This window comes from Aedes aegypti, chromosome 2, assembly GCF_002204515.2.
Source record: "Aedes aegypti strain LVP_AGWG chromosome 2, AaegL5.0 Primary Assembly, whole genome shotgun sequence".
Lineage (NCBI taxonomy): Eukaryota > Metazoa > Arthropoda > Insecta > Diptera > Culicidae > Aedes > Aedes aegypti.
In genome coordinates this window covers 335,552,288-335,573,951 of record NC_035108.1, presented here as the reverse complement: position 1 = coordinate 335,573,951, position 21,664 = coordinate 335,552,288, and the positions used below count along the sequence as shown (strand labels likewise).

Sequence of the window (21,664 nt, the reverse complement as noted above, 5' to 3'; positions counted from 1 at the left end):
TCTTCTACCAAATTGCAAAAAATGTTGTACATAACTCGTTTGCAAAACTCGATTTTTGCAGCAAGCCTCGTAGGATAAATTTACGTCTCGTGCTGTAAAAATCATCATTCTGCAACTTGTTCCATAAACTACTATTCCGTTGTTGTATGTAAACAATTTTGAAACCTTTTTAGCTACATTATTTTATAATGATTTTATAACGGTTTTGAAGAACCGATTTTTGGTTTAAATCAATTCTTTGAAGCCGTTACTTAGTTTGCTTAGGTGTACAATACGGGTAACAAGTTTTACTCATTCAAAAATATATTCTACCTCTTCATCACAAATTTGATCAAAGTAATGAATTATTTTGCCCACAGGCTTCTCTATTCTTCCAATTGATAGAACATTGCAGATTGTGTAACTTTTGTGGAATCAGCTGATAGAGGTTGTCAGACAACCGTACAGAGAACAGAAAGTCACTTTCAATTATGCAAATTGGTTGTGCGGACATAAAACGAGACGAGGGGTGCCGTGCCGAGTGAAGAACGCACATCGGTCCCTGCTGTAGTAAAGTGCTTGGCTTGATGGAATGGTTCGCCTCTAGGTGCCTAGTCGGCAGCTGGGATACGATGGTAGAAGCTCGATTCCAAAGGTGCATCCAAGAGTGCAAATTTGCAATAAATTGACCCTGGTTGTCTAATAAATTTATATGCGTTATTTTCTATCCATGGTGACGTGTGAATTTAGACTGAACTTGACCCAGTGAGTAGGTTGGTGAGCTTGGTTGAGTATCCACTGTTCGAAATTTGATTGTCAATTATGGTTAGAGATCAAAAAGAAGTTCTCAATTCTACCCGTATAAAAAAATATAGACAACAACTCCATATGTAACAACCCATGGCACAATATACTATATGTAATGTAGCAAAAACCTCGGGAGAAAAAAAATCAATGTTTGGGACATACACCGGAATATTAGTTTACGGAACAAGTTGCAGAAAGATGATTTTTTTAGCACGAGTCGTAAGTTTATCCTGCGAGGCTTGCCGAGTAGGATAATTATGGCGAGTGCTGTAAAAATCGAGTTCTGCAACGAGTTACGTACAACATGTTTTGCAATTTCGTAGAAGACCACTTGAGGGTATCAGAAATTATATCGGAATGCATTCAGCATTATTACCATTTTTTTTAATTATTTTTCAACTCAAAACAGTTGCGTAATGAGAAAGCGTTGCGTAATTAATCATTACAGCACTGGTTTCAGTTAGGTAATGACTATTCCCGCACTGCATTCTTCAGTGCAGGAAAGTAGGCCGTTTCATGACAGATTGGCGTGATGAAAAACAGCCTATTACGATGAGAAATTGCAAAAAAAAAAGGGTTTTGCAATTTCTCATCGTAATAGGCTGATTTTCATTACGCCAATCTGTCATGAAACGGCCTACTTTCCCGCACTGAAGTATGCAATGTGGGAATAGTCATTACGCAACTAAAACCAGTGCTGTTATGATTCATTACGCAACGCTTTCTCATTACGTAACTGTTTTGAGATGCGTAATGAATCATTACACAATTATTTTCCAGAAATTGTAAAATAATAATAAATGCATTCCGATATAACTTCTGATACCCTAAAGTGGTCTTCTACGAAATTGCAAAAAAATGTTGTACGTAACTCGTTGCAGAACTCGATTTTTACACCACTCGTCGTAATTATCCTACTCGGCAAGCCTCATAGGATAAATTTACGACTCGTGCTGTAAAAATCATCATTCTGCAACTTTTTACGTAAACTACTATTAAAGCGAAGTATGCACTTCAACAGAAAAGTAATCGCCTATCTCGATGCGTGGAAAATTTCTTGCAAGAAATGCTCAAGAAAAGCATTTTTCTTTGATCGCAGTACGCAGTTGAAAAGAAATGTCAATTCAAATGGAGCTCACTGTAGGAAATTTCTTGACCATTTATTGGGAAGAAATTTTTACTTTTCTTGAGCGGAACAGCATACTTAGCTTAACGGTGGATTGAATATGAACCAATAAAAATATGTTTTGTTTTTTTTTTGCAATTTATCATCGTAATAGGCTGGTTTTCAAGGAGGCCTTCCTTAGCCGAGTGGGTAGAGTCCGCGGTTACAGAGCAAAGCCAGGTGTCTGAGTTCGATTCCCGCTTGATCCAAGATCTTTTCGTAATGGAAATTTCCTTGACTTCCTTGGGCATAGAGAATCATCGTATCTGCCACACGATAAACGAATGCGAAAATGTCAACTTTGGCAAAGAATGCTCTCAGTTAAAAACTGTGGGAGTGCTCATTAAACACTAAGCTGAGAAGCAGGCTCTGTCCCAGTGAGGAAGTAATGCTAAGAAGAAGAAGAACCGTTTTGAAACAAATGATTCATATTAAAACTTATCAGACATTTACGAAACTCCTAATACCAAAAGGTCTACATCTAAATACAACTAACTGTATCCCACCAATTTCTTGCCTTCTTCCACAGATCGCTCTCCGTGGTATCCAAGCAAGGATATCGACTGTTTTCACTGTCATCCGTCGATCGAGTGGACGAAATCTTCTGCAGCCATGACGAGGACATACGAATCGCTGAGCGGCTGTTCAGCAGCAGCCTGGTCGCGGTCGTTACCGCAAGTGAGCCGGGCAAACTTAAGGTACTTTCCAATTATTAGTGAGCTTCGCGCCATTGCTCAACCCAATGCCTCACTTCCACTTTCAGGTGTGTCACTTTAAGAAAGGGACGGAGATCTGCAACTACGTGTACGCGAAGGATATCCTGTCGGTGAAACTGAACCGCTCGAGGCTGGTAGTATGCCTGGAGGACAGTATTTATATTCATAACATCCGTGATATGAAACAGCTACATTCCATCAAGAACATGGCGAACAACCCGGTCGGTCTGTGTACGCTGTCGCTCTCGTCGCACCTGGCGTACCCGATCTCGTCGACGACCGGCGAGCTGCAGATCTTCGACGCCGGCAATCTGACGTCGCGGTTGAAGATCAAGGCGCACGATTCGCAACTGTCGGCGATGAACTTCTCCTTCAACGGGATGCTGCTGGCTACGGCGTCCGAGAAGGGCACCGTGATTCGCGTGTTCTGCGTGAAGAACGGCCAAAAGGTGCACGAGTTCCGGCGGGGTCTCAAGCGCCACGTCAGCATCGGATCGCTCAACTTCAGCATCTGTGCCAGCTACGTGGTCGCAAGCTCGAACACGGAAACCGTACATATCTTCAGGATCGACCCGAAGTCGATCGAACAGGCGGAGCGTCGCAACTGTATCGACAACGGGTCGGCAACGACCCCCTCCGCCAACAACAACACGGGTAGCAGCAATAATAACGATGGGGACTCGGAGAACGGAAGCGACTCGGAAAAGACCGAGGACACTTCCAACGGGGGATGGGGCATGAGCTTCATCACCAAGGCCGTCACGGCGTACTTCCCGACGAACGTGGTGGCGGACGTTTTCTCGCAGGATCGAGCCTACGCTACGGTGCAGCTGGCCGAGGCGGGACTTCGCTACGAGTGCGTCATCGCCAAGGTCGAGAAGGAAACTCGGCTGCTGTTGGCGAGCGAGGACGGGTTCCTCTACATGTATGACTTTGATGACTCCAAGGGCGGCGAGTGCAAGCTGATTCGGGCGCACGATCTGCGCATGCCGCTGCATGGAATAACAGGTGGGTGACGCAAAAAAAAGGACATGTGGGGGTATATGCGAATTTATCTGAGTGTATGTCATCAAACTCCCGGAAAGACTTCATATATATATATATATATATGATAACCAGTGATCTTGACCATATTTCGAGTTCAACTACTGATTAAGCAGAATGGCGACTTGGGGTTATTCAAGATCTCACTGGAGTACAGGCCTTTCGATCTACACACTTCATTTAGAATGCAGAATCTCGGCTAATTTTAATCGAGATCCGCACAGCCGAGTAGTCGGCAAACAAATTTACTGTGATCTCAGCAAATTAAAGCCGAGTATCAGTGAATCGTGCGTCGTTGCTAGGCAACCGGACAGTTGGTTAGCTGAGTCTCGACTAAAATCAGGAAACCGAGATCCGCACAGCCGAGCTCGTGAAAAAATTCTAAGTGTGTACAAGCAATAGAAATATTAGTAGTAGAACGCTAGAAGCGCTGTTCTCACAAAACTGATTTTAATTATTATTACCTTAAATTATGGTTTTCCATTGTTTGTTCAATACCATGTCGTTGTTTTAGTTTTTATAATTAATATGACACTTTGATGCCCGATCCTCAGGCTGTCAGTTCGTGGCAAACTAGATGTTAGTAACACGAACAGCAGCGACATTAGCATTCTTAGGTTAATGCTTCTACTGTACAAGCGTAAAAAGTGACCTCGACGAGTTCAACAAATAAGGTTCATAATCAAGAAGGTTTACACAACAACGTGCCTTCAAGTTTTGAGGTCAACGATTGTTTAACGTTATCAGCATACTGGCAACCATATGATCGATAAATATAACCACCTAACTCGAGGAGACACTAAAATGTTTCTATTAAATTTTAAAATTTTCTCAATAATCATTTTTTTTCTTGTGAATGAATTCTGGTGCAGAATTCTAGAGTCCACAGAGATCCTTTAAGAAATTCATACAATACTATGCCACAGATTTTACAGGACTTTTCCTCAGATTTCCGAAGAAAAAGCTTCTTATGAAATATTTTCAGGGAGCTAATCCAGGAAACCCTACAGCAGTGGTCACCAAACTGCGGCCCGCGGGCCGCATGCGGCCCTCGAGAGGGTTTTGTGCGGCCCGCGTATGGATTTTGAATATTAATGTGATGCGGCCCGCTTATTATCCATAATGATTATTCATGCTGATATTTAATTCTTTGCTCTTGCAACTTTGTCATTGTGCAACAGTCATTGAAATCATGTAAAATGTTTCTGCGTTTATCCATCTTCATGGCATAATGAGTAATATGAAATTGACTTTGACTCATTCAAAGGTTCAAAATTTCTGACAAACCTAAATATTATTAGAATATTAAAAGGAAGGCTAAGGGCTAGCAAAAAGTCTTCAAATCTCTAGAAATCTCTCTGATGAATATATTTCAGTTTAAAAAATTAAACCAGGATCTTCGTGTCCGCAGAACGCTGATATTATTACAAAGATTTTTTTTTTATTTTGACCTTCAAAATGTCTCCTATGTAAATCTTTGAAAATTGTGTTATTTGAAATATTTAAATATGGATTGCTTTTTGAATGGTCGAGGAGCCCAAACGCAAAGAGATGTACAATATTGGACAATTCATTTTGCAACTTTTTCGACCTTCCATACAGAATGGTCAACTTTTGTGGGATAAATCTCAGTTATTTATAGTCCGAAATGAATAAAAATTACACAGCATTTCGGACATTACTTAAGTGTCAACTTTTTCAAAATATCAAAAATCAAAACTCAAGAGATCGAAAATAATATCAATCCGATTAAAGTAAATTTCGCAAAAAAAAAATTAAACGATTTATCGCAAAATATAAGAGACCTACACAAGTATCTTCTGCATAATTGTTAATCTCATATAAATGTACAACTTTGCTGAAGATACTATCAAACTGTTACGTCATTTTTTTGGTTTGTGTAAGTTTTGAAATTTGTCGACAAATGTACCGTTACTGATTTTAACTCATAAAAGCAAAAAAAAAAGGTTACAAATATGTGTTTAACTTCAAATTATGTTAAAATGTCATATAATTCAATCCTTAAAAAATTAGATAAAACACTCTGAAGTAGACTGTTTTGTATTATTAATCGTTAAATAAAGTTGAAAATACATTGTACAATACTGTAAGTGACATAATAATCGAATTTGAGTAAAGTGTACTAATAAAGCTCTGTTCCAAGCTTTTGAAAAGTATTTCAAGGCGAGTTTTTTCGTCATGAATTATTTTATATTAGCTAACATAAATCATTAAAAATTTGGCATTGTTTCTCTATCACTTATATCTTTGCTTCCAAACCCTTCTGCTTTGATCATAAAATTCCCAGAAATGTATTATCCGTTTTCATAGAAAAAGTGATTTTTTGCAATCCCATTGAAATCTGTTAAAATTAATCCTTATAAATCTTGCGGCCCGCGACTTATTTTGTAAGCGTTGAGATGGCCCGTGTTATCGATTATGCTGAGGACCACTGCCCTACAGAAACATTTTTTTCGTCAATTCCCTCAGGAATTAAACCAGACCCGTCTTTAATTAAACCAGAAAATGCCCCAAAGATGTCTCCAGTATTTTCTCCAGGAAATTCGTCTGCACTCCAACGGTACTGCCTCTAAAGATTTATCCCTCAATTCTCTCAGGAATTTAACCTGAATAACATGAAAAAAATTTCCTCCAACTTTTTCTCAAGGGATGATTAGATAAATTTCTCTAGTACATGCTCCAAGAAATTTCACTGCACTCTAACTACTAATTACTAGCTTCAGTCATTTTCACAGGGATTACTCAATTAAAATGTTCTAGGGATTATTCCAAGATTTAATCCATTTATTTTCTTCCACCGACTCTGAGAGATTTTTCGAAGATTCCTTATGGAGTTCTTCAGAAATAATCTCTATGGGGTTTTCCAGGAGACCCAACAAGAATGGTTTCTGGAGTGTCTCTGCTGGTTTTTGGTATTCTTCCAGCCATTTTTATAAAAAAGCCTTCAAAAAATCATACACGATAAATTTCAGGTATTTCTTCAAAAACACTCCAAGGATTACTCCATGATAGAACTCTTCCATGAGTTCCTCGATAAATTAGACTAGAGATTCCGCATGAAGATTCACTTCTGACATTTCTGTTCTCTGGTTTTTTTTTCTAGGGCAATAATTAGGAAAGGTATTTTGAACAAAAATCTTGGAAAAATTCATTGGGAGGACTGTAAAAGAAACACTTTAAAAGACACTGACACGTTAATGCTTCCAGTGGGCAGTTATGCCCTTTGAAGGAAGCACCACACTAGACAACGGACTAGCATGCAACGCCCAATGGATTTTCTGGAGAAATTCGTTTAAGGGGGTATTCTCCTGGACATTTTCTTAGGAATTTCTTCAAAAACTCATTAACGGAATCTTACAAAAATTGTTTCAAAAATCATGCATGGATTATGCGACCTTGCCGCGATGGGAGGGCATAATCCATTAGCCCATATGATGGAAACCAAAGGCGTAACCTGTAGTGGTGGTATCATCTTTTGGCATTTTTTGCTTAAAGCCGCGCCATAATTCATATGGCATAGACGCAATAATATCTCGGATGTGATCCAACGGACATTCTGCGTCATTGATAGAATTGATGCCCATTTCAAATAATTAATCTATTCGATGTGGGCATTAATACTATTGGTGACGTTCAGTTTGCCTTTTGCTAACCAGAATGATCCGTAGCCACTCTTACTATTAGCTAGCTAGATACATCGTTATCATATACGACGTAGGGAATACTTAGGAAAATTACTAGTAGATTCACTGAGTAGAAATAAGTGGCGACAATCTTATTTTAATATGGTTTTTACATTGCCATAATAAGAAATACCTCTTTTGTAACAGCGGTATAAATAATCTAAATCCAGCTTCATTTTCGCAAAATTTACAAGTAGAAAGTAGGCGTTGTGAAGCATTGCATTTGCCACCGAAAAGTGAATCTTATAGGAGACTGTAATAGAAGCCTAAGGTAACTTTACTCTTCAATATTCACTATAAAAATGACTATGGAAAGTAAGACGCTGAGATCGATCATTAGGGTTCACTTGCTAGTTTCGAAACATTGTTGAACAGACAAGGAAAGCTACTTTTTTCTTTAAGGATATATGAATGTAATGACCAATAAATACTTTTAACAACAAAAATGAAATTAACTAGAACTCTTACTAAACAGCCTAATTTTGTTTAGACTTGACGACAATTGACATTTAAGACTCTAATCTTACGTAAAAGACAGGAGTAACCAGAATAGCACTTGAATGACAAATTATTCAAAACCATTTCGACTAGACAATATTAGTAATGACACTACTACACTACTATTTCAAACAAATTCTGATGGAGCTGCTGATTTTCACAATGCTTCCTTTTCTCAGAAGCAAGGGAATATGGGTACTTTTCAAAAACTACCACGACACAATACTAATAAAAAAGCAGTGTTCATGTGGGCGCCATATCCTAGTCCGTCTGAGTATTGGTCCTGGTAGAGGGGAAACTTGGCAAAAGCCAGACCGAGGGTTCAGCCTTGACAAGTTAAGCTGTCAGGCAGCTCCAACTGAATACCATACAACAACAAAAAAATCATGCATGGATTATTCCAGGAAATCTATCATGAACTTTTCTATGAATTCATCAATAAATTAGACCATAGATTCCTCAGGAAGTTTCTTCAGTCTATCCTACCTAAAAAAATCTCCACTGCAGAGTGTGCGATGTATCTGCTCTCCAACACTCCTCAGCACACAACCTCCGAACCAAGCTCCTACCAGCTGCCGAAATCCTCCTATCCTGGAGCATCTCCTGGTCAGCTGCACCTTCCTCCTTTTGGTCAATTGTGTCGTCTTCCGATCAGCCAGCGGCGGCACCTCGTTCTCAGTATCTTGGCTTCCAACTCCTGGGTACCTTGTCCAAGCTACCTCCCGTCCAAGCTCTACCTCCTTAGGGAGATTCTGCTTCCTCGATCAGGTGCTTCCTCATGGTCCCTCAACGAAATGGACTCAAGAGGCGTTACTGGGCCCATAACTTGTTGAGAAATGAATATACAAATACAGTAATAACTCCATGTCGATATCGACTCATGGAACCATACTAGAAACCAAATTTCATGACTACTATGATGGTCCCTTGAAACAGCTTTCCAAAGGATTTCTGTTCCATGACTCGATATTTCCATGAGTCGATGGTCCCTTCAATATCGACTCATGGAGGTTTCACTGTAATCAGGCTTCCCGTTTCAACTGCAGGCTACTGACCGATATCGCTACCATGTATTTTATTCAATGTCTGGGTATACATATTTACAATCTAAGTCGCTCAAAGCGTTCCTCTACAGTTCTTACCCAAAAACATCTCCACTGCAGGGTGTGTGTTGTACAAGGTGTGTAAACAATGTTACACAATATTTTGAGTAGAAACGACTGTCTAAGCACAGACAAGCAGACGTCTCACTCGCATCACTGTCCATCGGCCACTTTTTAACGGTTGATTCGAATGTATGGTAGGTGGTCAATCATCCACCCGCAGCGCTCGCATTGTTTTTGTTCGTGTATGGCGTTTACACATTATCGCCATCTGTTGACCCATCGCCCAAATACAGTAATTTTAGCATTGGTCGTCGTGACCATAGTCGCGAATTGTTTTAAGTGTTGCGTCTGTTTGTCTGTGGTCAAAGGTTATCCATGAACTTTGTTGAGCATATGTCGTCAGATCTAGAAGCATGAAAAGTGATCTCTAGAAGGACCATAGTACTGAAGGTTCATAGAACTACATTCTACCACAGAGAACATACATGGAAGGTCCAACCAAATTTCATCAAAACCATGTGTAATGTGTAATGGTTCAAATCAACCTTCAGCGCAGCGCAGTCTGCCCGACTTACAAAATCGTTTTGACAGCATGATGTTACTGATGAACGTCACAATGCATTAGCACACAAAGCAACACTTGCGACAATCGGCAATTTTTGATATCGATACCAAAATGTAACAGGAGCATAACGACATGACTTTGAAATGACCAGTACAATGCTATACACATACCGACCAGAGTCTATGAATGGAGAGTTGCGCGAAGAGTGAAACCAAATCTACCTATCGAACTGTCAAACCGTCTACCTATCGAGCAGACCAGCAAAACAGATAGGGGCTGTTTTCGAAGATGAAGCCATTCAAAGAAGTCTCTTCGCGCAACTCTACATTCATAGACTCTGATACCGACGAGTATAGATTAGACCTGTTCATACTTGAAAACATGTCGGGAAATCTTCCGGTCAAGCAATATTCTGAATTCTCATGCTAAGAACATTGTCTGGTCAAATTTTCAGCTCATTTGATATTGATTTCAGTATGCTTCAAGTTAAAAATGTGTTTTTAGGCTTATTTTAAGGTTTGAAAAATCATAACTCAAAACTCATAAATCAAAACCACTTGCTTTTACCACCAATTGAAAGCTAATTATATTCCGTTAAAGTTTGTCGAACACCCCAATGTGATTAAATGAAGTTTAAATATTGTTTGATCGAGATTTGTCCTCCACAGTACCCAGAAATCACGGTTTTCCAAATATGTATGGTGTATAAAACACACATTGACATTATTTTTCAGGCCCTAGTCAACGGGCATCAAACAAAATAGATCTATGAATTCATTAACCATTAACAGATTACATGTTGCTTTAGGCAATAAATTACAAAAAATGCCCAAAGATCGAACAACCCATCCCAACCTGATGATAGTTTTATCATGTATGACACATGTACCGATGAATGAATGAATTGAACAAGTTAGCATTGCTTTTTCTTTCCGAGTGATGGTTGTTATGATCGCATTTCACTGACTATTTAGAACGATTTGAAAACAATCATCATCATCGACTAGGAAAAAGCAGTGCTAACGTGTTCATTTTTTACATTCTTTGAAGCACATGGTGGTGTTCTTGGCTCACCCACAGCGGATTTACAAATGTGCTTCTAATTACTTATTTTTTACAATTTATTTTCGTAAGATAAAAGGTTACTTTAATAGTGATTGGGTTTTTGATATGCATAGACATCATGTTCTAGAAATTTGAAATCCAAAATTATCATACAGGTATGTTTTTTAGACAGAAAACTCCCCAAAAATAGTGATTTTCAAGAACCTCGAAGCACAAATCTCAACCAAACTATGTTAAAACTTGCTCTAATCATACATTCGTGTTCGACAAAAGTTCGTACAATTGAATAAACTACTATGTAGAGGTATTTCCGATAAGTTTTGGTGTTCCGTTCAGTAGTTATGAATTTTCAAAGCTTGGGAATAGCCCAAAAGCACATAATTGACTTGAAGCACACCTAAATTTTCCCCGAATTAACTGAAATTTTGACCAGAAGTTCATTTCAACATTAAAAATCCAAATATTGGTTGACTGACGAATTTACAGACAATTTTGAAAATATGAATAGGTCTAGTATAGATGCACGTCTGTTCTATGGGGTTCTACCAACTGTGAAGTTCAACGACTGTTGTATCTTGGATTTGTTTGCATCTTTGGTTTCCAATCTGAAGATCTAGGAAATACTGTAATTCGCGCTTCTGGTTCTTCAGTACACCAGAAGCGTGAATGTCCATTGTTGAAGCCGGACTGGATTACCTACCTTTATTGGAACAAGAAACCTTCAGCAACGCGATTGGAAAACTGCTTAAATACAACCATCAGGAAAACGATACGAGTCTTGGACGCGTTACCAGTGCAATGATTTCTAGTTCCGGAGTGTAATGAGTGAGTCGCAGATTTGATTGTAGGACCAGTTTAATATCCATAGCACTTCTGAATGTCTCTCTTTACCGTAAATTCGGGTGTAATTGATCAGTAGGGTGAAATTGATCACCGTGTCACGCGATTTTATTTCTTACAAATAGTGCACCAAATTCATTGTAGCCTATAGTAAATGAACGGTGTTTGTCTTAAATAATGTATATTTGTGTATAGTAAAGATTTTTGTGTTACAGAATGTTTATATCTTTGAAAATAATGTAAAATTCCAGAATCAAGTTTGGTGTGAAATTGATAGACATCCATAAACTTCTAGTTCTAAACAAGGATTTTGAGTTGTTACGATAATCGGAGCTGACTTCTGCACTATCGCTTCCCTAAACCCTAAATTTAAGTGCACTCGTCTGCTCGCCTACCTCGCTACGCTCTACGCCTTCTTGTATCAACTTCGCGTTTCAAACGGCTATACAGGTCTGACACCTTTTCAAAAGTTCGACCAACAATATCCATATCATCCGCGAAGCAAACAAATTGACTCGATCTGTTGACAATTGTATCTCGGCTGTTGCACTCAAATCTCCGCATAAAACCTTTTAGGGCAATATTGAACAGCATGCACGAAAGTCCATCACATTGTCGTAGTTTCCGGCAGAATTCAAATGAACTGAAATGTTCACTGAAACCTTTACACAGTTTTGAACACCTTCCATCGTTGCTCTTATCAGCCTTGTAAGCTTCCCGGGAAAGTTGTTCTCGTCCAAGATTTTCTATAGCTCTACGCGGTCGACACTGGGTGACATGAATAAAAAACTTTGAACTTTACTACATGTAGCATCTACTCAAAAACAAAATCCACAAAGTTTACTACACTTTTGGAATGAATAAAAAACTTTTCGAACATGTAGTACTTACTACTTTATGTGTGCACGACGCTCGACGTAAAAATACGGTTCCTTTGATTGTGTTGTTTTCGATGTACTGTGAGCAAATGTCATAATTGTACGGTCAAAAGGAATTGTGTTCATATGTTTGGGCTGAATTTTGATGACGAACAATTAATTTTAAAGGAAATTAGTTTATTCCATCATGCTGAAGGAATGGAGGGAGATGCCCGTAGATTTATATATTCTAGTAAAACATTTTATTATAGCGTTGATATGTTGTGTTTTGACCACTCAATACACACAGTGAGCCGTAAGTTGTGAGACGAATCTGGAAACTGATTGCGACGGAGTTGAAAACGATACGACGGATTGAGAATACGGTGAGATGCATTTTCTTTTCATTATTTCCAAAAAGAGATCAAGATTTATCAAAATGTTATTGTACAATGCTAAAGCCGTTTTGAGAAAGAATTGTTTGACATAGGTTTGTATCAGCATCATTCACTGCAATACTGGAAAAATTGCAGTTCTCACTGATCAATGCTTAATACGATGGATACTAGCACATCACCCTACTCGAGTACTTGCTTGGCTTCTTCCAGTCCGATCGCTTATCGCTGAATCGTTCCCCCGGAGTCACTCGCACACCTTTTGTCGGTGATCGGATGATCAGGAACACAGTAGTTGAAACAGCTTCCGCCCAAAAATGCTTCTCCAAATTGACATCGAACAGCAGGCATCATGAAAGCTCGACTATCGTACACTCTCTTAGTGAAAGACAGTTTAGCTCCGGATTGTATGGTACTGTTACCTCCTGATGAATTGCGAAGAAACTTCTCCATTTCGCCGTTCACGTATTCTGAGCCATTATTGGTCGCGCTTAATTCGTTTGCCGGTTTCGTTTTCCACCAGCGATTTGAAATCTTAAAAGCATTCCAGTACTCGATTTTTGGACTTCAGAAAATAGACGAAAATTTTACGACTGTTGTAGTCGATGAACGGGCCGCACAGGTCGCTGTGAATCAGTTCCAACACCTCACCTGCACGATGGCCACTTTTCTTGAAAGAGGACAGAAGTGCTTTCCCTTCAAACACACAACACAAGGCTTCACATCTGCATCCTCGAAATCGATTCCTGTGGCTATAAACCGAAGCGTCTTCAAGCTGTGCATGTCCAAATGCCCCATTCGTCGGTTACACACAATTTGTAGAGACCGCCACTTGCTCGTCCAATTGCCACCAACTCGTTGGAAGCCGGTTGCACCTCATCGATTGCATCCTTCGAGAACGTCACCGTATAATCGTTGCTGCCAATTTTACTCACGGATATCTGATTGATCGCCAGATCAGGAAAGCTCAGCACATTGGATAAAAAAAAACATTGCACGTGCCATCCCCGTGCCAGCTTCACATTACCGACGGCTTCTACCTTCGACACAGCATTATTCGCCACGCTAATTTGCTGCCGAACACCCTTCGCAACTTCCAATGCGACTCTACCGTTGCATATGTGCGAGGTAGCCCCAGAATCGAACATCCAACTCACTTATTGGACGGCTCGCTCACCGTAAACGTGGCATGCGTAGCGGATATGGGCCTCTTCTTCTCATCCTTCACCGGAAACTCCGCAGCGTAGTGTCCCAATCGCTTGCATCTATAACACTTCACGCCGGCCTTGTTGGAAGACGACTTCGATCCTTTTCACTGAGAATAAAACGCACCATCTTATCCGCTCGTGCTTGACCTGCTGGAAACCTTGACGTCTTGCAGTATCTTGGCCTTCACAGCATCCGCCGTAATTTTTCTTCCAGCCGCCTCGAGGCCCATTATCATTAGTTCATACATCTCGGGCAGTCCCATCAGCAGCAAACTGGTCAACCACTCGTCGTCGACCTTGAATCCCGCTTCGCTCAGCTTATGACTAGTGCACATTATTTCGTTGATGTACGCTTCGACGGTTCTCCTAACCGAATACCGGTCAACTTACGAAGCAATCCGATCCGTCGTGTCATCCCGTCGTTCTGGAAAGCGTTTATTCATGCTTGCTTCACTGTGTTCGCCAATTGCAACAAGCTATAATTGATCGGCTCGATGCTGAGGCATATTGTAGCTAGACAGCGCGTCCTCCGGATCACCTTCTTCCGGTGCATTTACGGCGGCCCACGTTACTTCACGGTTCAGTAGCATTTTGGTCGCAAATGCTCATGACGAGTAGTTTTCTCGCCCACAAAGCGGTAGGTAGGTCTTTGAATTTTATCTCCGAAATCGGATTGTTTCGTTGGCTTGATAGATCTTGATTCAGGAACGCGAAGAAATCTAGAGATCGGAAAACTTCAGTAAACAACTTTCACACTTGGTTGGCTGTTACTAAGGTAACTTTAGTATCGGCTGGGCCAATAATCTAAAGTTTCTTAGATCGAATTGAATCCCGTCTTATTGTGGCTGACGAAAAAGACAGAATGAGGATTTATTCAAATTTTAATTACTATGATAACAATTTCCGTCTATAACGTTCTGCCCGTTCTGCCGAGTTTCTTGCTGCATCATGACTGGCCGCGCCGCATTCTTCTCCTCCAGAATCTGCCTATATTTCTCGTCAAATCAATTGTTCCGTCGACTCCGTGCTATGCAGTCGACGTTGCTCTCAGCTACATCGTCGATGGCTGCTTTCACTGTACTCCAGCAGTCCTCCAGCTTCATCCAGCTCACTCTCTTCCGGTAATGCTTTTTTAAGGCTGGCTTTCCGGAAGACCATTCCTCCTAAATGTTCGGAGGACCACAGTGTACAGTTTAGCTTAGAGTCCTTCTCGCTCGGACGATGATCAGCCGCCTCTGCCTCTGGGAGCAGACGCTAAAATATTCATCGTCGTTAAGGTTCATATAACACTGTTCTGTTAAGTTGAACGACTGTTATTATATCTTGGTCTTCCGATTGCTTCGTAGCTTAAGAGCTTCCTTGATTATATGCCTGATAACCACGGCATTTTTGAAGAATTTACCTTACTGTACCTTCGAACGACCGTTCACAAAGCCGGTTCAAAAATTTCCCACCCTTACTATTTAGATGTTTTATTGGTCTTGAGCTTCTTCTTCTTTCTGGCATTACGTCCCAACTGGGACAGAGCCTGCATCTCAGCTTCTCCACAGTTATTAACTGAGAGCTTACTGTGCCAATGACTATTTTTGCATGCGTATATCGTGTGGCAGGAACGAAGATACTCTATGCCCTGGGAAGTCGAGAAAATTTCCAACTCGAAAAGATCCTCGACCGGTGGGATTCGAACCCACGATCCTCAGCTAGGTCTTGCTGAATAGCTGCGCGTTTACCGCTACGGCTATCTGGGCCGCTCTTGAGGATGCTCTTGAGCTGTTCAATGGTACACGCAAAAAAATTGTGCGGTAACAATTACCATTTTAAGGGGTTAACTTAAGCGCTCGCACCGGCAATTTTCAGCAGACTAGAAATATGCTTGATTTGACCATGTCTGTAGTCGAAATCAGATTGTTGTAAATTATTTCTGTCAAATGTACCTAATGTGGTGGGATGTACCGTAAACATAGTAAATTGGTCTGAAATTGCATGGTAGTTTCAAGAATGAACGTAGTCAGCTAAAATAGTAATTTTTACCAGAGTTTTTTTTCCCGTGTATCCTTCATCTCCCTCAATGTGGGGGCTGGCTGGTTTCCATCGTCCACAGTAGTGATGTAGACATTACCTCCGTTGTCTTGACCGTCACTGCCTGCACCCTCTACACCATTTAGGTGTTTATTCAATTGTTGCTTCCACCTTTCGATCACTTCGCGTTCGTCCGTCAAGTTGTTTCCATCGTTATCCCTGTCCGAGGTTGAATTCTGAGAGAGTTTAGAGTAAGTCTTATCGCTCTCCGTAACAATTATGATCCGCAACACATCATGAGAGTCTGTTTATCGTCTACTGCTATAGCTCTGGTTATACTGAAGAGATTGTAGTGCATTATGAAACTCATCTTGATTAGCTCCAAACCTGGAGGGCATATTTGTAACATTCGACAAAAGTAGGCACTGAGTAAATGGATACCAAGTGAGCATTTCATTGCAGTAGGGGAGAAGACTAACATTTCAAAAAAATACCAGGTACTCAAAAGTGCTTGTTTGAGGCTGATATTTTGTACAACTCGTATCATATACTAGGTGAATAGTCAGAAAATAATTCTGATAGAAATTTCATTGCTATCACATTACGAGGCACATTTAAAATCTCAATGTGACTGTTATGCTTTTATAATTACCAATGTGACAAAACAACTTGGTATTTTTTTTCGAATTTTCTAGAACAATCTCACAGATTTCATTAAGTTGATTAAAAGTATTTATCATTTGATGACTCTCCATGGTATTAACTCCAATTTGTCAAAAATGTCGAATGTGACCGTTATGCAGTTATGGGCAGTATATGAGCCATTTTACGAGACGTTTTGGAACAGCTGATCGCCGCAACGGCGTCAACTGACAGGAGACCTGGGATTAAATCCAGCGTGATTTTCAACAACGCCTCATCTTACCAAACGGTGACATGGAGAAAATGACAAAAAAGAGATCCAAAAATGTTCGTTACTGCAACATTACACCTAGTCATTGTATCAGCTACCTCTTTGTTACCCATATTGCACATAAAAAGGCACTTTTGTGATCAGAAATATTTTAATATTTTTTCTTAATTTAAGTTTTCGCCTGTATGAAAAGCTACGCTAGAAATGCGCACTGTCATCAACCATCATCATCGCGAAAACTGACGACGATGATTGAAAAATCCCAGGTCTCCTGTCATTTGACCTGCTTCGTAAAATGGCTCATAAGCCATTTTACGTAGCCTGATTTTCCTCAGCCGGCAAGGTGTCTCCCTCCAATGTATCGAGACATTTTTGCTTCCTTCGATCAGAATTCTATCTGCCTTTTTAAGGTGAAGATGAATCGAAGCCAAGCCTCAAATTTTCAAGAGCACGGATCTGGAGAACCAAACATCCGTTTAAGCTAAAAACTTAATCGATTGGTCACTCGCTGGTGATGACCAATCGATTAAGTTTTCAGCTCAAATGGGTGTTTGGTTCTCCAGATTCGTGCTCTTGAAAATCTGAAGTTTGGCTTCGATTCATCTTCACCTTAAGGAACTCCCTCCTCTGAGGCGAGAATTGTTTTGCTTTCTCCGGTCAGATTTCCACCGGCCATGTGGGCATTTCTATCTTAACAATATCTCGTTGCTTTCTGCGGTTAGATTTTCATCCGTCCCGTCGTTAAAGCGACTCCCTCATATATGAGGCGAGACATTTTTGCCTTCTCCGGTCAGATTTTCATCTGCCGTTTGGGCATCTCCCTCTTAAAAGGCGAGATATTTTTGCCTTCTTACGGCTGGACTTTCATCCATCCCGTATTTAAGGCGACTCCCTCTTATGAGGCGAGCCATTCTTGCCTTCTCCGGATAGATTTTCACCCACCGTTAAGGCGCCTCCCTCCTAAGAGGCGAGACTTTTTCTTTTTTCCTCCTGTCTGATCCGATCAGATGCTATCCGTCGGGAATGCAGACACTTTATATTTACCTCTAGTTGCAGGTGCCGACTAGAATTTTCAACTTATCCGCAGAAGGTTCTTGCTCGTCGCCAATGTGGTACTTATAGACTTGACAGCTCCACAATAATCATTAATTTTCAAAAGTCTCGGACTACTAAGACATTTGTCGAGCTATCACAATTGCTATCGGATATTCGGGGATTGTCTATCATACCAGTAAAGTAAAACATCTATCGCCAATGGCAAATTAGCGAGAAAAATGGGTTTTATCATCGCTCTCTCTTTGGGGCTCTCGTTCGCTGCTGCTATTTATCAAGCATATTACAACTTGCTAAACATTGCCGATCATGGACCGATACAGATGTGATGTTTTTCTTCACTTGCTTTGATTGTGCTTAGAAATCAATTGAGAACAAGTTCTACAATATCTGATCCCTGCACATCTTCGCGGCACGACGCCATTGCGGTCCGAAAATTTCCGTCACTTGACCAAACCGTCGACGAAACCAAAATCGCGTGACTTTGAACAATCATTGAACTCAAAATTTAAAAGAACATATTTGCTTGGAATTGTGTACAAACCTTATTTATCAAAATTCGAGAGATCACCAGTTATGCTAGTAGATCTAGTGTAGAATCGAAGGCCTATACTCAGTGAAGATATATTTCATGTATTTCAAGTTTGTATCTAACTAAATACCGTTTACTTGCGTTCCCTCCATTTACAGAGGTTGACATCGGCGGCAACGAGAACGACACATCCATCCTGAACGTGTCGATGACCAACTCGATGATGCCGGCGCCTGGAACCTACGCCGGGGTCCTGAAGGGACGTCCCGGAGACCGAATGTCAGGTGAGTTCTTCCACACTCACTAACCGTCCCCTATAGACGCTCTATTTGCCAACGGAACTAATCGTAGCCTCTCAATTGTCTTTGCCTCATTTGGTTTTGCTCTATCTTTGCGTCTTCTCGCGCCCTTCGATTCGTCCGACCCGTCGTTACCGTGTCCTTGCTATACCGCCCTATACCTTGGTCATATTCCAGCAGATTCGGACCGCTGTCGTGACCTGCGGGAAGCGGTCGAGTACCCGATCAAGAGTACCATTCCGCTGTACGACGACATGCAGTTCCCGCCGGTTACCCCGATCACCGTCGAATGACTAGCCAGCGACGCAATCCGGACGCCCAAGATCAGTTCCGTCGTCAGCGGTGGCAAGAAGCGTCACGCCAAGTAAATTCTGGTCACACACGCCCCCCGAGGAGTTCGAAGACCCTACTACTACAATACACAAGGACACACGAGTGCGGAACAAACCCAACCCAACCCAGCTTCGTGTTTCGGACATATTTTTTTTTTCTATTTTCGTTTCTAGATGTACAGTTCTCCGAAGATGTGTATCTCTCTGTTATTGCTTTTAGACTATGAAGATCGTCAAACTATTTTATTTCGTCTGTTAAGGTAATGTGTTTTATATTTTAGATTCTGTAAGTGTCTACTTCTTTCTCTATTTTCGATAAGAATAAAGATCATATTGGCATTTGCGTTTTGTGACTTGCCTTCGCTTTTAAGAGCATCTCAAGCAGAATTATAAATCGTATACGATTTGTAACTCTGCTGAAGATGTCCTCAGCAGTCATCTGTTGCCAGGTAACCAACAACTCTTTGTTACTAACTGTCTGAAACTGACAATTCAATCAAAGTTGAAATAAAGACATTCATGTCCTTTACAGTTGCCTAAAATTTTATGGCGCATACCTCAGTAGATCAAGATCTAGAATGCTGAGAAAAATGTACTGCGATCTATCAAACTTGAAAACTAAGGGACCGATTGCAGTACTATAAGTGGTACCTATTCTGAGGCCGACTGCTACGTCTTTATTTCTCCTTTGGTGCAATGGTTACTAGGATTGTGAAATAAGTGAATAAAATGTGAAAAATTTAGTCAAAAATATTAATCTCACTTCTTTGTTGTATAACTATGAAACAGGTCGTAGCGTTAAAAAAAACAAGCAATAGTATTGACGGCAAGTCAGATAAATTTAATTTAGAGTGTAAACGCCATCGTCCCCTCTCTTTCATATACAGTTTCATCGCTTTCCCGTAGATTTTCATCAATGTTTCCCCTTGTTTTATATTTCGTCATCGTTTTAAAGAATATCATTCTACCCTTATTTCATCGAAATGGCAGACAAGCGAAATGTGTTACGTGAAAACGGCTAAACTATAAGCAGAACACGCTTTCAGCTAACTGCCATAAAAAACGATAAGTACCCTTTACTAGTAGTGAATTGCCTGAAAACCCTGAAAAAATGATACCAAAAACAGTATAAAATGTCGTGTAAAAAAAAAATTACAAAAAATACTCAAGCTGTTAAGATAATTTTAAGTTTTCCACAGTAAACATAAAACACGTGAAAAGTATGCAGAGAGATGATGAAACAAAATATATTTTCTTATTTATTATTTTAGAGCAAGTTGTAAATATCATTTTCTTTCGTTTCCTAATTATTTTTCGCCGAAAAAAGCACAAGTTTTTTTTATTTAGACGAAAAACATACAAACTTGAGCTAATCGAGTCCAAAAAATGTTAAAATATTGAAAAAGTACCTAAAAAACAATCCCGCTGACAAAAGGAGACGGATACGAATGCATAACTGAGAAAAAATGCACAGCAAGAAGAAGTCAAATAAAATTAAAAAAAAAGGTAAAACTACCAAGAAAACATAGCAGATGTTAACTTCTTTTATCCTACATAAACAAGCGAATTCATTAAACAACCAGAATAGTAGACCAATTGAAATAGAATGACGAAACGAAGATGTTCAGTTGCAAGCAACTGTTCGAACATTTTAGAGGTTGGTTGATTATTGGTAGCAGTTCACCGATATTTGTTTAGCCTTTCTTCACTAGAGGCGTCGTTCAGCTTCTTGCCACTGGAGCATCTTCGCAGTCACAACGTAGTAGAATCCAATCATGTTGTTCTCCTTCTTATCTGCCATGCAATTTACCAATAGGAAATGCTTCAGTACTGCAACACGAGCCGTAAATATTGTGACCACTTCTAAAAAACATACTTCAAATTAGGACAATGTCTGTAATGTGACGACGAAACGTCGTCAATATAAAGGAAAAATTGAAGAAACAATCCCGAATTTAACAGCAGACATACAGAAAATAAAGCTAAATCCCTTCATCGGTCGATGTTATCGCGTTTGGGTTGATGGTGTGTGCATTTGTGATAAGGATTGGAAAAAACTCCGCCCCTCCCACGTCGACGACCACTAATGGCTAGTTCGGATGATTGACAATAGAGGCGGTGTTAGCCATCAAGGATCGGATTTGATCAGAACCGTATGTTAATTAACAAACGAAGGGAGAGGAGCGGCAATCCACAGACAAATTATTAACTAGATCTATAAAATTGATATGACGATGACAACTTACATTACGCAGAACATTAACAAAACCCGTTTCAACGTGTAGTAAAAGAAAAAAAACTAACAAAACATGATGAATATGTATTTTTCAGAGTTTCCATATGAAAACTAAAGGAACGCAAAACCTATCGATTGAAAAAATGGAGAAAATAATAATTCGTATACCTGATGACCAGCAAAGAGAAAAAAAAACGTAAATCTGTTTGGTTGGATGTCCTTTTGTTACATGATCCGAAATTCCCTTGAAATAAACCTATAAATACAGGATTTGCCATTGTTGTAAGTCAAAAACGTTTCAAGGTGAACGAATTTTGCAGCTATTTCAAAC

At 40.1% G+C, this 21,664-nt stretch overlaps 1 protein-coding gene across 3 annotated transcripts in view; it reads left to right on the top strand.

Annotated features, from left to right (window-relative positions):
* LOC5577184 (WD repeat domain phosphoinositide-interacting protein 2) overlaps nucleotides 1–21,396 on the top strand; it is a 94,902-nt gene extending 73,506 nt beyond the window's left edge. The window contains exons 2-5 of one of the 3 annotated variants that reach the window (XM_021846015.1): nucleotides 2,481–2,649; nucleotides 2,715–3,675; nucleotides 18,625–18,750; nucleotides 18,943–21,396. In XM_021846015.1, the coding sequence (XP_021701707.1) occupies nucleotides 2,481–2,649; nucleotides 2,715–3,675; nucleotides 18,625–18,750; nucleotides 18,943–19,058 (1,372 nt within the window). In that variant the 3' untranslated portion in view covers nucleotides 19,059–21,396. The remainder of the gene's footprint in view (nucleotides 1–2,480; nucleotides 2,650–2,714; nucleotides 3,676–18,624; nucleotides 18,751–18,942) is intronic. The other 2 variants (XM_021846017.1, XM_021846016.1) reach the window with 2 other exon arrangements.
* Nucleotides 21,397–21,664: the final 268 nt, after the last annotated feature.